Here is a 16,823-nt window from a genome sequence, read left to right on the forward strand (position 1 = left end):
TGATTGTCAGCTTAGTTATGTCCAAGTGCCAAGCGAGCAACGATAGTTAGTTGTTCTTTTTCTCTATCATGATGATGATGATGTGCTGTTTTGGTTCCTTTTGCAGGCCCACGTTTTCCTTCCTTTCCACAATTATTGTTAAACTTCCTTTTCCTATTATAAATATATCAGAAAGAGAGAAATCGGCATACAAGGAAATATCTATATCTATATTTACAATGATAGAAAAGCATATCACTAACTCATTTGTATTCAATCCGAACAACATGATTTAAAATTATCAATTCCAAAAATATCAAAACGATTTTTTTTAACTTCCTTTTACTTTAATATAACCATCTTTTGTTTATTCCAACGAGACGCAAAAGGATAGAAAATTACTCCAGTATAATATTTAATTATTATAAAAATAAAAATTATAATATAGATCATGAAAATTTATTTAAATAATTATAATTTAAAAATTTACATAATTTTTTTAAATGATTATATTATTACTAACTAATATGTAATTTTATTTCTTCATATAATTTAAATTTATTGTTCTCGCAACTTTAAAATAAGAATTATTTTTATTACACATATTAAAAAATTGCACGATATTTTTAAATAATTATATAATTATTGACTAACTTTTAAGATTATAAAAATTATAAATTTTAGTTAAAAAATAAAACTAATTAATACATTTTTCTTTAATTATTTGTTCCACTCGTGTCCGCTCATAATGATGTTAAGTTAATATGAAAGTCTTAAAATATACTTAACAACCATTTGAGTTAATAAAATAAAAAATCTTATGCTTGTTCTTTAACGTGAACGATTTTCTTAACAAATAATCAAACACACTCAAAATATTCAGGGAAGGTCGAAGTATAGAGATGTACATCTTTTTCTGTCTCCGTCTAATAATATATTATTTATTTTAATTGTACCTATATTTTGTTTTAGTACGATACACAAATTTATAATACATTATTTTTTTATATGATGTTATTAAAAATTTTAAATATTTTTTATTTATGGTAAATATATAATAAATCATATTAAATTATTTAATAAGTATTTAAAATTTTTCTTTATCTTAAATTTATTATTGCAAATATATATAAATATCTAATAATAAACCAAAAATAAAAATTAAAAATATAAAAAAATTAATGAAATAATAAATTAAGAAAATCAAAATTAAAAAATATCATATAATTCTTTTAAACAAATATTTTATAATATATATATATATATATATATATATATATTATTGTCAATAATATTGAATATTTTTATATACCTATTTCATATTCAAAATTAAATAATATGAGACGAGTTATACTCTCAATTCATTATATAACTAACCTCAATAAATAAATACCAATGAATGTCATTTAAGGATCTTATAAATGAATATATTAAATACTAATTAAAGAATATTTAGTATATTCTAATAAATGTTTTTTATTGTTTAAATTATTAAATTGACCACTTTTAATATAATAAATGTATTTTATTTTATTTTATTTGTTTGTTTTCTTAATCTCTATCATTTAAAAGCATTCATTAGCATTTTTATTTTAAATTGGATGAAACATTGGCATAGATTTAAACAATTAGGAACCTGTTAGAATATTACTAAAAAAATATTATAATTTCTCTTTTCATTGTAGTAAAAAGATTTAATCACATAATTTTGTTTTAGGGTTTCCTCAAAGAGTTCATTTATTGAAAATAGAGAGAGACTACGCCGCCTTCTTTCTTTCAGGGTTAGCTTAACCCTTTCCTTATTTTTCCTTTACCGATACTACGACGAAAGAACTCCTCTCAGTAGCATTTGCAAAAATGAATAAGGGCTTTAATCCTCAGATTCCTCAATTCAAGAAGGAAGCGCTTAAGGCGAGAGTAGAGGCTAAGAAACGCCCAACAGACAAGGCTAATCTAAAAGATCGCAGTTCGAAGAAAGGTAGAATGGAGGCTATGAGTCCGCTAGAGGTGTTGAATCAACATATGCAAGAAGACCTGTGTTCCTCTTCACCATCGAATCAGATCGTCATTGTGACGAAGGATCTTCCATCCCTCTCCACCAAGAAGGAAGCGATTATGGGGAGGTTTAAAGCAAAGAAACGTTCCTCAAAAAAGGTGAACCTCAAGACCCATATCTCTAAGAAGGTTCGAATGGAGGATGTGGTCCCTCAGGAGGTGCTAAATCAACTCATGCAAGAAGATCAGAGTTTTGATCTTCTCGCGAATCAGATTCTCTCTAACTCTTGCTTTCCTTCTCGTACATCTTATAGGGATAAAATTTTAGCACTAAAAGATATATCTATGGACTTAGGCGATGATAAAATTCTCAGATCTGTAATGGAGGATTTTGATGTCCCTCCAAAAGAAGGGGTGGATGCCTCTGATGTAAATGTTACTAACGATCTTTGCCCTGAGATTAGAATCCTTTCGGAAGACTATGAGCAATGGTGTTCACCTTGGAAATATACCCTTATAGTAAAGATCTTAAGAAAATCTACAAGTTTTAACTTTTTAAACCAGAAATTGGATACTCTGTGGGGGGAAAATGAGAACCTAAAAATTTTAGACCTGAAAAATGACTATTACTTAGTGAAATTTGACAAAACTAGAGGACTACAAATTTGCACTTTTTGGCTAATTTTATATCATTATCTCCTGGTCCAGAGGTGAAGAACTCTTTTTTTATCCAAGGGCTATAATCTTAAAAAAATTGTAGCATGGATTCGAATCCTTGACTTACCTCTAGAATTATATAATCAGAAATTTTTATGGCAAGTAGGGTCATATCTGGGGACAATGTTAAAAATAGACCAATACACTTTTTTAGTTTCTAGAGGGAAGTTTGCTAGAATATGTGTGGAATTAGACCTAAATCAAAAGTTGGTTCCTTCTTTCAAAGTGTTAGGTCAGAAATTTAGAGTAGAGTATGAGAGTTTACACTTAATTTGGTTTAATTGTAGCAGATATGGTCACATAATGGACCTTTGTAGTGAGAAGCCTGATTTTAACTCTAATATTCAACACTATATTACAAATTCGTCCGAATCCATAGTTAATAAAAATAATGGAGAAGATTCTAGAATAATTACTACTGAAATTAATACATACCCTAGCCCAGAAGATGAGATTGAGGATGTTAAGGGCAAATTCAGCCCTTGGATGATAGTCAAAAAGCCCATTAGAAAGAAACTTGGTTTATCTAGGAATACTAATTCTCTTATCCCTACTGAAAAAGGTTAGGATCCCATGCTGGGATCTCATTTTGATGTTTTGGGCGATGTTAAGACTAGAGAGATGCATAAAATGACTTATGACTCTGAGATCACACTAGGGGATCAGCATGTAGATAGTACTAAAGAATCTAATAAGGGTAACTCTAATAGATTTAATCATGTAGGGAAAAGTGGCCTAAAAAACCTTGTTCCTAGCAATTATAAGAAAGTAACTTAGCTCAATCACAGCATGCAGCCAGCCAAAGTTCATAAGGATCCCAAGGAGGGTTTGTTGCCTATAGAACAGAACCCACATCTCCCTGAGGATAATTCTTCAAATAGGAAAAATAATTGGAAAAAGGACATTTTTCCTATAATGAAGTATATGGAGAATGAGATTATCTAGAACTCCCACACATTCCCTGGAAAGGATATAGAGAGTGAACCCCCTAACCCAGGACCTAGTATGGATATACATAAGCCTATTAGTAGCACTGAGTGGTTAGTCTCTAGATCTGAGCTGGAATCCAGCATGCTTTTGACCAAGCATCCTGAGGATGCCTCTTAGCCCAATATGTATAGATTTATGAGCAAAACTTTTCCTAGGTTAACTAATTATTTGGTGAATATTTACAAAGTAGACTTTCTTGGTTTATTTGAACCTCAGGTTAGTAAGGATAAAGCTGACAACATAATTAACAAAATTCAATTAAAAAGGTGTGAGAAAGTGGATGTTGTTGGTTTTTCTAGGGGCATTTGGTGTCTTTGAAATAATAATAAACTTAGGTACCAAATTTGCTATTCATCTAAAAGTTAAAACCTTGGATAATAAGGAATGGGTTTTATCCTCCATCTATGTTAAGCCTATAAATAAACTTAAAACTGAATGCTGGAGGAAATTAGTTGAGTTCAGTAAAAATATCATTGGCCACTAGTGCCTTGTTGGAAATTTTAACACTGCTCTCTATAATACATAGAAGAAGGGGGGGAAATAATACTAATACATACTAGATAAAAAAAATTGTCAGTTGTTTAAATAAGTGTAATCGGTTTGACCTTGGGTTCAAAGGCAACCCTTTTACTTGGCATAGAGGTAACTTAATAGTGAGAATAAATATGGTAGTTATAAATGATATATGGAATCAGATCTTTTCCAACAGTTCTATGGTTCATATTTCTATCCCTAAGTCTGATCATATTGGTCTACGACTTAAAATTAGGGCTAATGATAGTAAAATGAATTGTAATAATACTCTTTAAATTTTTAGCTCCCTGGATTTCTCTAATGTGATATATTTTAGGTTTATATTTATAATTTTATTTTAATTTATAAACATTTTTAATATGCTTTATTTTTAGAGTTTTTATCATTTTTTACTTATTGAAATAAATTGGGCCTATTACAAATAAATACATTAATTTCGTATTTTTTAGTAATTCTGACCTCTAACTACTCTTTCAGCCATAACTTTTTATATAGATATTATTTTTACCTGATTCTAGTTGCATTGGATTCTACACATCCAAGGCTTCAAAATTCATATATATAGATTGCTAGATTTGGAGTTGATTTTGATTTTTTTATAATTTTTTGAAGTTGAGGCAGATGTGCTTGTAGTTATAATTAAGGCCTGAATTTTGGCCATTTAGTTTACCTTAATCAATGCTTATAAATAGACTAATAAGGTTTTGATTTAGGGGAGGTGATTAAACACTTTGAGATTTTGAGATTTGACCGAAATAATAATCCTTATTTTTACTTTCTCTCAAACTCCTTCATTCTTTTCTCATTCTTGCGTAAGTTATGTAAATTCTCTCAATTATGTAACTCATTAAGTATTTACAACAAATTAGTTTTGAAAGAGGTTCTTTTGGAAATTCATTCAGTTTAGCAAGAGAAAAAGAAATGAAAATTGTAACTACGATTTAATATAGAATGTATAGACTGGGATTGAATTTCATCAATCTTCCTCTTCTGTATTTTACTGATTCATAGATATAATTCAATTCAATTTACAGATCTTGTTGCAACACATAGCTTTCATCCATATTAAATCCTCAAATATAGAATTCTAAGATGAAATTATGATGCCCTAATCCCTAAAAAATATAACAAGCCATCCAACATTAAATTTAGGTGTCTTAAAGCAATTAATACATTGATATATATTCCTAGATTATCAACAAATCAAGTAACTTATTCAAATTGAAGTCTGAGAAGTACTTCCTGGTTAGAACTCAGATTTTAACATCAAGAACATAGTGATCAGATATATTCAAGCATTAAGAATAGAATAAGGAGACCAAGATTTGAAAATACTAAATATCAAATATATGCATAAGAGTGAACCAGTCAAAATACATTAGAGTGTGTTGATTACATTCAATCTCAAACAAAAAATTAGTTGTCCATGACAACCATTACAAGGAATTTAGTAGCAAAATGATCAATACAAGATAGATTAAGAACTATGAGTGTTCCCACTCTCTTCCTTTGAGTGCTCTACGATTTTCTTCTTCAAAAAGTGTCTAACTTCCTTTTTGGTTCAGTTGCAAGTCGCTTTAAATATGCTTCAGGTAAGTGGATTCTCTCTTGGGCGCTAATTCTCGCTCAGGCGATAGTGAAAACCTTATCATGAAGAAAGCTCCGTCGCTCAGGCGAGCTATGCCTCGCTCAAGCAAGGTCTGAAAGCAGTGAATATCAACTCGAAGAAATACTCTCACTCAAGCTAACCATTTTTGCTCAAACAGCGCATGACTATGAGTGTCTCGCTCGAGTGGAAAATCTTGCTTAAGCGAGCTTAGGCAGCTATAGACTCCTTCTTCTGGCTGAGTCTCTCGCTCAAGCGAAAAATGCTAACTCAAGCGAGAGGCTATAATTTCTTAAAAGCTTTCAACATTCTGCCTGTTGTTCTCTTCAGTTCAATTTACCTGTTGAACTATATTTTTCAAATCAAATGTCATCAAACTCAACTCTTAAAACATATATATGACTCATAATTACTTACAATTAAGAAAATTGATGCTTAATTTCATAGAATTAAGTGCAAAAAGTGTCAATATCTAAGACAGTTCTTACTTAAGTATAACACCTATCAACTGCTGGGTGTGGTGGTTTAATTTGTGATGATCAAGACCAATTTATTGTTAATTTTCATGGTAGATTAGTGGCTATAGAGTTATGGACTATATTCTTTGGAGTGAAGTTGGTTGTGCAAAAAAACATTCTATTGATGTAGATTGAGTGTGATTTTAAGAAGGCTTTATTTTTTATTTTGATTGTCCAAAATAGCTTTAATCTTTTTTTCTTTAAATTCTTATACTAGGAACTTACTCAAACATATTTAATTTGTTAAATTTTGCCATGTCAGAAGTTAGTAGATGTGTTAATATATTGGCTAGGTTATGTGTTGAGGATTGTATTCCATGTATGTGTTTTGATAGGCTTTTTTACATAAACAAAAGAATTTAAAAAATTTATTACGTAAATGTCTTCTTTTAAAAAAATTTACAATTGTGTCTTGAAAATATAATAATTAAAGTTGACTTTAATTAACTTTGGTTAAAATTTTGAATGGTACTGGAAGAGAAATCGATTTGAATCGACTTTCAATCATTTAATATTTGCAAAGAAATCAACTACAATCGACTTGTGTAGAATTGATTTTACTTTTATACAGAAGTCGATTTAAATTGACTTTCACTAAATTATTACATTTTTGTTTAAAAATAAGTCGATTCAAGTATATCTCAGTTTAATACAAAGGTCGATTCAAGTAGATTTCAGTTCAATACAGAAGTTGATTCAATTATATTTCAACTTAATATAGAAGTTGATCCAAGTAGACTTCAATTCAAGAAGATTTCAGTTTAGAAGTCAATTCAAATAGATTTCAATACTCATCCCTTTTCTCGTTTCCTGTAACTAAATATACTTTTCAACTTTGCATTAATATGTTTGAAAATTCCATAGATTGAGTGTGAAAATTTTAGTAAAATGATAGAGAATTATATTCATTTGCTTATATATTATAATGGTGAGATTGTAAACAGAGTGGAGGAAGCAACTTTTTGTAGCAACAATAAGGCTTGGTTGGTTGTCCGTCTACCAATTACTTTGCTACAATTGGAGAGCTGAATCCTGAAGCAACCATCATATTATAGATTCTACTTTTTAAAATTCAAACTTCCTATAAAATAAAAAAAATTATATATCAAGTATAAGTATTGTTTACCAAAACTAAAAGGAAACACCAAAATAGTAAATAATATTTAATTCATATACAATATGATATCTAACATACACAAATTACAACAAAATTATACTTAAATTAATTAACTCATAAAATAAATTTAACAAATAGTATAATTTAATTAAGATTATCTTAATATATCAAGTCCATTAAAATGAATAAAAAAATTATTACAATAAGAATTAATAGTTAAAAATCTCTAAATATATTTAACACACTAAATTTAAATTTATTCAAATTCACTAAGTTATAATCTAAATTTTTACTTGCTTAAAATTATATTATTTAATTTATGACAATAAATAGTAAAAATTCTAATATCAAATACACTTACAGTAAAATAATCAACAGATTAAATACGTAACAAAAATTATGTGTTTTATATACAACACACACTATATAATACATTACCATAAAAAATAAATATATAAAAGATAAATAATTAAATATACAATAATTTATTTATATTTTACATCTTTTTAATTAAACACTAAAAAGATTAATGACAAATAAAATTAAAATTAACTCAAGTAAATATAATAATAATTTTAAATATTTACTTCTATTAATAATTTACTTGTAACATGATCAACAAAATTAAGTCAATTTAGATCATTATCTAACTAAAGTCGATTCAAATCCACTTCTTCGTAGAACCAAAGTCAATTCAAATCGATTTTTTCATAGAACTAAAATCGATTCTAATCAACTTTTGTGGAAGAGAGTTGCGACAAAGTAAGCTTGAACCAAAGTCGATTTAAATCGAGTTTTACGCACCAATAAAAATGGTTTCAATTGACTTTCAATCAACTATAAATGTGGCGAATTAACCTCTAACTAAAGTCGATTCAAAATAATTTCTATTTAAAAAAAATCTATTTAAATCGTTTTCTTTAAAATTGATATAAGGACATTTATGTAATTTTTTTATATCAAGATATTTATATATTTTTTTTATAACAAGACATTTATGTAATTTTACTTTTTTTAAAATTTATTTTTATAAAAAAGTCATTTCGATAAGACTCTTTCTTTTTTTTTTTTTTTAAATTTGGATGCTTTTGGCATTAGAATTTGGAAGATTACTTCCAATGTCTAAGGATGGAAATAGGTCAAATCGTTCGATAGAGGCCTATTTAAATCCTAACCCGACCTAACCTATTTAATTAATATGCTTAATTTAAGCTTTTTAAAAAATTTAATTAATTAAATAAGTTAGACTTGAACTTAAGAAAAAGTCTATTAAGCCTAGTAGAATGACTTATTTAAAATTTATAATAATATATTAAAAAATTTATATAAAAATTATAATATAACAATGTATTAAATTGATTAAATTTTAAAATTATAAAATCTTAAATTAAAAATCTCAATTCTTTTCGTTAGAGTTGAAGAATATCTCTATTACATATTCTCTTAGAGAAAGAGCTACTTGCTAGATTTTTTTGCATATTCTAAAAAGGTCAAACTTTTAAAAAGGTCAAGTTAAGCTTAATAAAAGTCTATAACATGTAATAGGTCAGACTTAAACTTAAAAATTATTAGACAAGTCAGATCTATTTATTCAAAGCTTAACCTATTTTTATCTCTACCTATGTCTTTTGTATGTTCTTTGCTTCTAGCCTTTTCAATAAGAGTAATAATAATATTAATAATTTTTTAAAAATATTTATTATATTAATTAAAAATATGATATTTTTATAATATTATTAATTAATAAAATTCAAACTTATGATATGACATTGACATCTTTATTATAAGAAAATCTAAATTTTATCCCATAAAATTATTTTAATATTTTATTGTTTCAATATTAAAATAATTTAACTCTTACGATAATAATCATTATAATAATTTTAAAATAACGTATGAATGTATTATCATCTACCATTAAATATTGCAAATATATATATTAACAATTAAAAACGATAGTAGCTTTCGGTAATCCTGCTATTACTTTAGGGAATACTTTTTACTTAACATTAAATTTTATCTTGGAAATTTACAATAATTTAAAAAGTGATTTTTATTGAACAAAGTATTGAAATGAAAAATTAATTTTAATTAAAAATAACACTAAGAATAAATAACTTATCAAAGAATAATTCTATTATTTAAATTATTATAATTGATATTAAATTTAATAAATTATATATTTTTATTTTTTATTAAATTTGAATTTTTTAAATATACATGTATTTTAAAAATGAATTTCAAATATAAAAAATACATAAAAATGTCGCTTCTAAAAATTTCAATAAACAACATTTAGTTAGAGAAATAAGAGTCGAAAGTGTGAACCTAGAGTTCACGAGTCACGAGACCAAGTCATAGGAGTCTGTAGGGTACATGGTTTAGTGGTGACCGGTGATTCACGGGTTTGAAACACGCGTGAAGAGGGAACCAATCATTTCAGAGCCAGAAAAAAAGCCGCAGAAATAGCCGTTATATATTGAAATACCTAAAACATCCCTGCTTCTGTGGGAACACGGCACGTCGTTTTAGTCTCCATGTTGGGCTATTTGCGTTGGATTGGGTCCACAAAACGGTGCACAGCAGAATAGCAGATAAGGAGAGCACGACCCACCCGCTATCTCCAAATTCCAATGCATTTTCAATCATAATTCAATGTTTTATATCTGTTTACTTTAGGGCAAATAGTCAAAGCATTATGCTTTTCACCAACTATGCATTTTAGAACTCTTACATAAGAAAATTTCGTTGAATAAATATTTAATTAAATATTCTATTGAATTAAAATTTTAATTTTAAAAAAAGATGCCATATATTAAGTAAATCATGTAAAAATCTTATTAATGTTTAGTTTTTACTATTTATAATTTGGCTGAAATAGAAAAGGATTGTTAAGAGGGACCAATGAGGCAATGATGGAGCGGTGTCCGCAAATAATTCTTTGCTTTATTTGGTTGGTACTTAAGTTAAATAAGATTATGCATTAAAAAGTGTAATTTTTTTATTTTATTATAACAAATTATTATCAATTAACTTTATAATATAACATTTATCATCCTCATCACAAAACACGATGTATTTAAAAATTAAATAAAAATACGAGCCTAATTTTTAAAAATTATCATAATTAATATGATCTTATACTTTTAAATTAACAAATAATTGAAAAGTGACAAGTGCTAGTGGGCATCTTGCCAAATTTGTATTCCGTAATCTGTGTGAAAAAAAAAATCACGTGTTTCCAAAATTCTCCCCAAAACTATAATTTTTCCTTTATTTCCTCTCTTAATTCTCTCGTTAGAATTATATAATTTGTAAAGTGAAAAAAAAAAACCAGTAAAGAACTAGCTCCCATTATATAAATCTATAGTTAATATTAAATAAATTTATAACACTATCACACGTTTGCACTTTGCATATGACGATTTATTGGATTGAATAAATACAATGAATCAAATTAATAACTTGTAATAACAAATTGAAACGTTTAAGAGTTTAAATTACTGTCTATTTTAAAACAGATTTGTTTTTGGGTCTATGAACATTCTCTTTGACTTGGAAGAGATAACACATCATGGTCCTCAAGTGGTCCTCAAGTTGGGACATTTCAAAGCTTCCCTCGGCTTAGAAATGTAGGCCACATTTTTTCTTGTTCTGTAGGCCCAACATGTAATGGTCTGCTATACTACTGTATATGTTCCTTTTGTGCAATGTTAGAATAACAAAGCAAAAAAGTTAGAATAATCATTCATGATTCCTGTTACCTGGCTTTCCAAATGACTTAATACACAAAAATAATGAAGATTTGTATTGGCCATAGAGATAAACAGTGGGTCAAGTTAAAAAAAGGCACCAAATCTTAGCTAAAACCCTTCTAACAATGTCTATGAGTTTAAAGTATTCTTTAATTTACCTCTATCTATAGAAATGCGACATTTCTTCTTTAAATGAAAATATTTTTCATGAGATCCATCTAAGAAAATACTTCCACTTTGCATTAATTTTAATTTACCTCTATAATTCATCACCTAATTATGTAGTGAGTTGGAAGTCTTTCACCTACATGTATGTAATTACGGTTCCAAAATTTTTGAAAAGCCACTGAGATGCAAGAAGCCATTGTTTACATTGCTTTTCAGCAAAAAGCAAAAATTAAGCTTTTGTGAGAAAGAGAGAGAGGTGACAGTTTCTAGAAGTGAGAGAAAAACAGGGTTTAATTAAATAAGTAAATTGAGAGTATGAAGAAAAAATATTATAAATTTTGTAGTATTTAAATATGAGTAAATTTTACTAAAATGATACTACATTTTACATGAAAAGAATAAAAAAGGTATTGTAATTATTTTTTGATATAGTGAAATATTTTTTAAAATTTTTTATGTAATCTTTTTCTTAATATTAGAGTTTTACGCGTTATATGTTGATATATTTTATGCTTAGAACTGGTATTGTAAAATCTAATTTTATTAGACCAAACTTATCACTGGTTACCTTTAATAAAATTTTAATTTATACTTGCATAGTGCTAATTGAGCCCAACATTTTTAAGAGCTACTTTTTTATTTTAAAAAAATAATCTTTTATTTTCATTGTTGATAAAAATAAAGAAAAATTGTTTCCCCAAAAATATTCTCTGCCAATGTGGTTTTATTGTTTACGTGGATTTATACACATTTTTCTTTTATTTTCTTTTTTTAAAATATTTTCAATTACTTCGAGTTTCAAAATTTTCTCCTCACTTCTGTGCTTTGTATGTGTTTTTTGCTCGAACAAATAATTAAATAAACTGCTGTAATTTCCAAGAAATGTATATATAAAAAGAATCCCAAAGAAGTGACTAATAAGCAAGAATATCCTCATAATTCAACTCTTTTTCTTTTTCACCCACAAAAGTAGATAACACTCAAAGTTTCTAGCCTCCATCAACGTTCAAATCCATGTTGACAATATTTGTAAGCATCACCATTCAGACAATCTTTTGTGAGAAAAAGAAGAATTTTCCAAGGAGTGTTGTAGACTAGATATACTTTTACTGTACCATAGCGAGGGTCTAAATTTTAATCAAGGGATTTATTTGCTTTAAGTATACTTTAGCCAGTTCAAAGGTGAATCGATGCCATGAAGTTTCACCTTCCATCAACGGACATATCCCATTGACTTTAAAAGCTCCAGCATTATTCACACGCTGAGACAAGGAAGAGAGTTTCCAAGTGGTTTCCTTGGACCATGTATGTTTCTGCTACTATGTTTATATTCATTTAAATTTCTTCTGTTAATTTGGCATTTCCTATGATTGCACAGAATGAAGGATACTGTTGTTCGATGTTGCACTATTATTTTTTTTCATTTTTTTATAGGCTTAAAAAGTAAAGGTCCATTATAAGTACTGCACATCTCGAAAAGACGAGTACTTCACATTTAGATTGAAAACCATACCCTTTCTCTTCCAAATTGTGCTCCATCAAAGACTGCAATTGCCATGGCAATGGAAGCTCAGTCCCACAACCAACTCAATGTCATTTTTATCCCATATCCAACTCCAGGCCATATGAACCCCATGGTAGACACAGCAAGGCTATTTGCCAAACATGGCGTTAGTGCTACCATCATCACAACCCATGCTAATGCTTTAACATTCCAAAAAGCAATAAACAGTGACCTCAATTGTGGATACCCCATCAAAACTCAACTGGTTCCATTCCCTGCAGCCCAAGTTGGTCTCCCCGAAGGGGCTGAAAATATCAAAGATGGTACTTCCCTAGAAATGCTGCAAAAAATCACTCATGGAATATCAATGCTCAAAGATCAAATCGAGTTTCTGATTCTGGATCTGAAACCGGATTGTCTAGTCACTGATATGTTCTATCCTTGGACCGTGGAATCTGCTGCCAAACTAGGGATTCCAAGGTTATACTTTTACAGCTCAAGCTACTTCTCCAGCTGTGCCACTCATTTTATCAGGCAGCAAAACCCTCACGAGGGGTTGGATTCTGATACTCAGAAGTTTACAATTCCTGGTTTGCCTCAAAAAATAGAGATGACCCCTCTTGAGCTAGAAGAATGGATAAGAGCAAAGAGTTTTGTGAGTGGCTTTTTTGATCGATTGTATGAATCTGAGAGCAAAAGCTATGGGGCACTTTACAATAGTTTTCAAGAACTAGAGAGTGATTATGAGCAACTTCATAAGAGTACCATCGGGATTAAATTATGGAGTGTAGGGCCAGTTTCAGCCTGGGCTAACAAGGATGATGAGGAGAAGGTTAATAGGGGACACAGGGAGGGCCTTGCACAAGAGTCAGAGTGGTTGAATTGGCTTAACTCTAAGCAAAACGAGTCAGTACTTTATGTGAGTTTTGGAAGCCTAACTAGGCTCCCTCATGCTCAGATTGTTGAAATTGCTCATGGGCTTGAAAATTCTGGTCATAATTTCATCTGGGTCATTAGGAAAAAAGATGGAGATGAAGATGGACACAATTTCCTTAGAGAATTTGAGCAAAGGATTAAAGAAAGCAACAAGGGTTTTATCATATGGAATTGGGCGCCACAGCTGTTGATATTGGATCACCCTGCCGTAGGAGGAATTGTGACTCATTGTGGTTGGAACTCTATTCTTGAAAGCTTGAATGCTGGATTGCCAATGATCACATGGCCTATGTTTGCTGAGCAATTTTACAATGAGAAGTTGCTAGTTGATGTGTTGAAGATGGGAGTTCCAGTGGGAGCCAACGAAAACAAGCTTTGGATGAGATTGGGAGATGAGGCAATGATTAGAAGGGAAGAGATAGTTAAGGCTGTTGCGATTTTGATGGACAGTAGCCAAGAGAGCAAAGAAATGAGAAGGAGAGCTAGAATGCTTGGTGATGCTGCCAAGAGGACTATTGAGAAGGGTGGATCCTCTTACAACAACTTGATGCAGCTGTTAGATGAGCTAAAATCATTGAAGAGATCGAGAGCACTTGAAAAAACTAATTAGATAATTTAAATGGAAGAGTGATCATGGTCCTTTGGGAGGTGGAGCTGATTAAGGTTTTAAATAAGATGAAATAGCAACCCTGTATGTTTTTCTTCCAGCTAAACTTTTAGTTCAGCTAGCTAGTAACTTGTGCACTGTCTGATTTACGAATATTTTAGTTTTACTCTGCCATCTGCATACTTTCAAGATTTTAAGCTAGGAAAAAGAAATCTTCTGATGGATAAAATTTTAAACGTCTATTTTGGTTTATCAAGTAACATCTCCATGGTCTTATTAATTCTTCTGCAAAAGATTTTGATGTGACGTGTAAAAATGTAACATGATATTTAAGAATATGCTGAGAATAAGTATCAAAGCTGACTGAAAAAAATTATCTTGAAACAAATATTGTTTAGATTTGTAAAAATAGAGGCAGATCAAAGCTATATATTGGCTTTAAGTTATTAATTTCAAGTCACAATAGTAAGGAACATTTTTAAGGTTATATCAAAAATTTTCTTCTTTTTATACTAGTATTAAGTATTATAAAATATTTAAATATTTATTTTGAAAAATATGAGTGTACTGAAATTGTAGAATAATTAAGAAAAAAGGTCCATGTGTTATAAAGATTGTGTTATCTTAATTTTTTATCTGAAGAAAATTTTCAAAATTTTTGCCATTTTTTTCAACAATAAATTTTCTAGATCAAGTGATGAGAGCTTCGTCTCTTGTCCACTAAGGATCAAAACAAAGTTAATAAAAAAATTATTATTTGAAACATTAAGATTTAGCATTATATGTGATATTGAATATAATTGTCCTATCTTTTACTTTATTTTAGTTCATGAAATGTTTTTCAATTTAGGGCCGTATTCAGGCAGAATCTGTGGCACAAAAGTTCAACAATTGGGCCCATAAAATCTCGGCAACAATACGGATCCTACAAGTTACAACATGCACAACGGTGAGGGAATGCTTAAATTGAAAATTCATTTATGTTATGTTATAATCAAACTATGAGTCACCTCAATTGTTATATATAAAAAAGTAATAAAATAAGTTATAAATTACTAATACGGGAATCACATGAAAATAAAAATAAATTTTAAGGGACTAAACTTAAAAAAGAACTGCATAAACAATTACAATTTTTTGAAAAATAAAAAATTTATTTAAACTAAAATTAAAACTATTTTTATTTTGTTTTAAAATAAGAAAATAATTTTTGAATTAAGTTGAAAATCAATTTAGTTCAATTTTTATCAAACTCATTTTATTTTTAAAATTATATACATACCTAAAATAACTTACAACTTATATTACTTTGAAGAAATGCTTTAATTCTTACACTTATTATTTTGTTAACATTTATTATTATTATTATTATTATTATTATTATTATTATATATTTATCACATTAATTTTTATATTTTATATTGCTCTTTTTCCCTTCATTTTTTTTCTTTATCTCTCTTTTTATCGCAATTCAACACATATTTAATATGTGGCAATAGATTATTCTCAAAAATTAATTAATGAAACAATTTTTTAATATGTATCTAAAGATATGATTAAAAATATTAAATATATTATATTAAATATTTTAAATTATCATAAAAACTAAAAATTATTTTTTATAATTTTAAAATAATAAATATTTTTATTTAACATAAACAAATTTATTTTTAATTTCTTAAAAGACCTTCACAATAAAAATAATATTTTAAATGTTTTTTAATTTTAATTTATTTATACATTTTACAACTAAATCAATATCAAAGAATTTCAAATTATCACTACAAATATTTTTAATTGCTCAGAAATCACTTTTGACTAATTATTTGTTTTTAACTCATTATTGTTGATTAAATATCATATATTTAATTTTTATTGTTAATCATCTTTAATATAAACTCATATCCAATCAAATAACAAATTATCTTTAAAATGACTAAAAATTGAAAGACGAAGAAGGATAGTGTAAAGGAATGAATTGAATCAAATAAAAATAAAAAATTAAAGTAAAATTTCAATTTAATTTGAGTTGTAACATAATGACTCATAACTCATTATAATAACTTTGAAAATTTTCCATTACAACACATTAAGTAGAATAATTTAAGAGATACAAGTTATTAGAAGTCATTATATAAATTCAAGGTATCTCAATAGTTTTTCACTTTAACATTAATTCTCTCAAAATATTAGCAATCAAGGACAACTTTTCTATTAACACACCTTGAAAGATCTCATGTTACATGAACATTTACCAAGTCCAAGCTATACTTGAACTTCTTTGTAGACAAAGGTTTTGTTAATATATTTGTTGGATTATTTATGGTGGCTATCTTTTTTATAGAGAACAATTTGTTTTCAATCACATCTTTAATGAAATTCAATTTAACATCAATA

The 16,823-nt window shown here is 28.1% G+C and overlaps 1 protein-coding gene across 1 annotated transcript; it reads left to right on the forward strand.

The window, feature by feature from the left end:
• Positions 1-12,574: 12,574 nt before the first annotated feature.
• On the forward strand, positions 12,575-14,568 carry LOC113863350 (soyasapogenol B glucuronide galactosyltransferase-like). The gene has a single exon (XM_027496906.1). It carries the CDS (start codon positions 12,936-12,938, stop codon positions 14,427-14,429), a length of 1,494 nt encoding a protein of 497 aa, XP_027352707.1. The 5' UTR covers positions 12,575-12,935; the 3' UTR covers positions 14,430-14,568.
• Positions 14,569-16,823: the final 2,255 nt, after the last annotated feature.

Source organism: Abrus precatorius, unplaced genomic scaffold, assembly GCF_003935025.1.
Source record: "Abrus precatorius isolate BTA unplaced genomic scaffold, Abrus_2018 Scaffold3, whole genome shotgun sequence".
NCBI classification, from domain to species: domain Eukaryota; kingdom Viridiplantae; phylum Streptophyta; class Magnoliopsida; order Fabales; family Fabaceae; genus Abrus; species Abrus precatorius.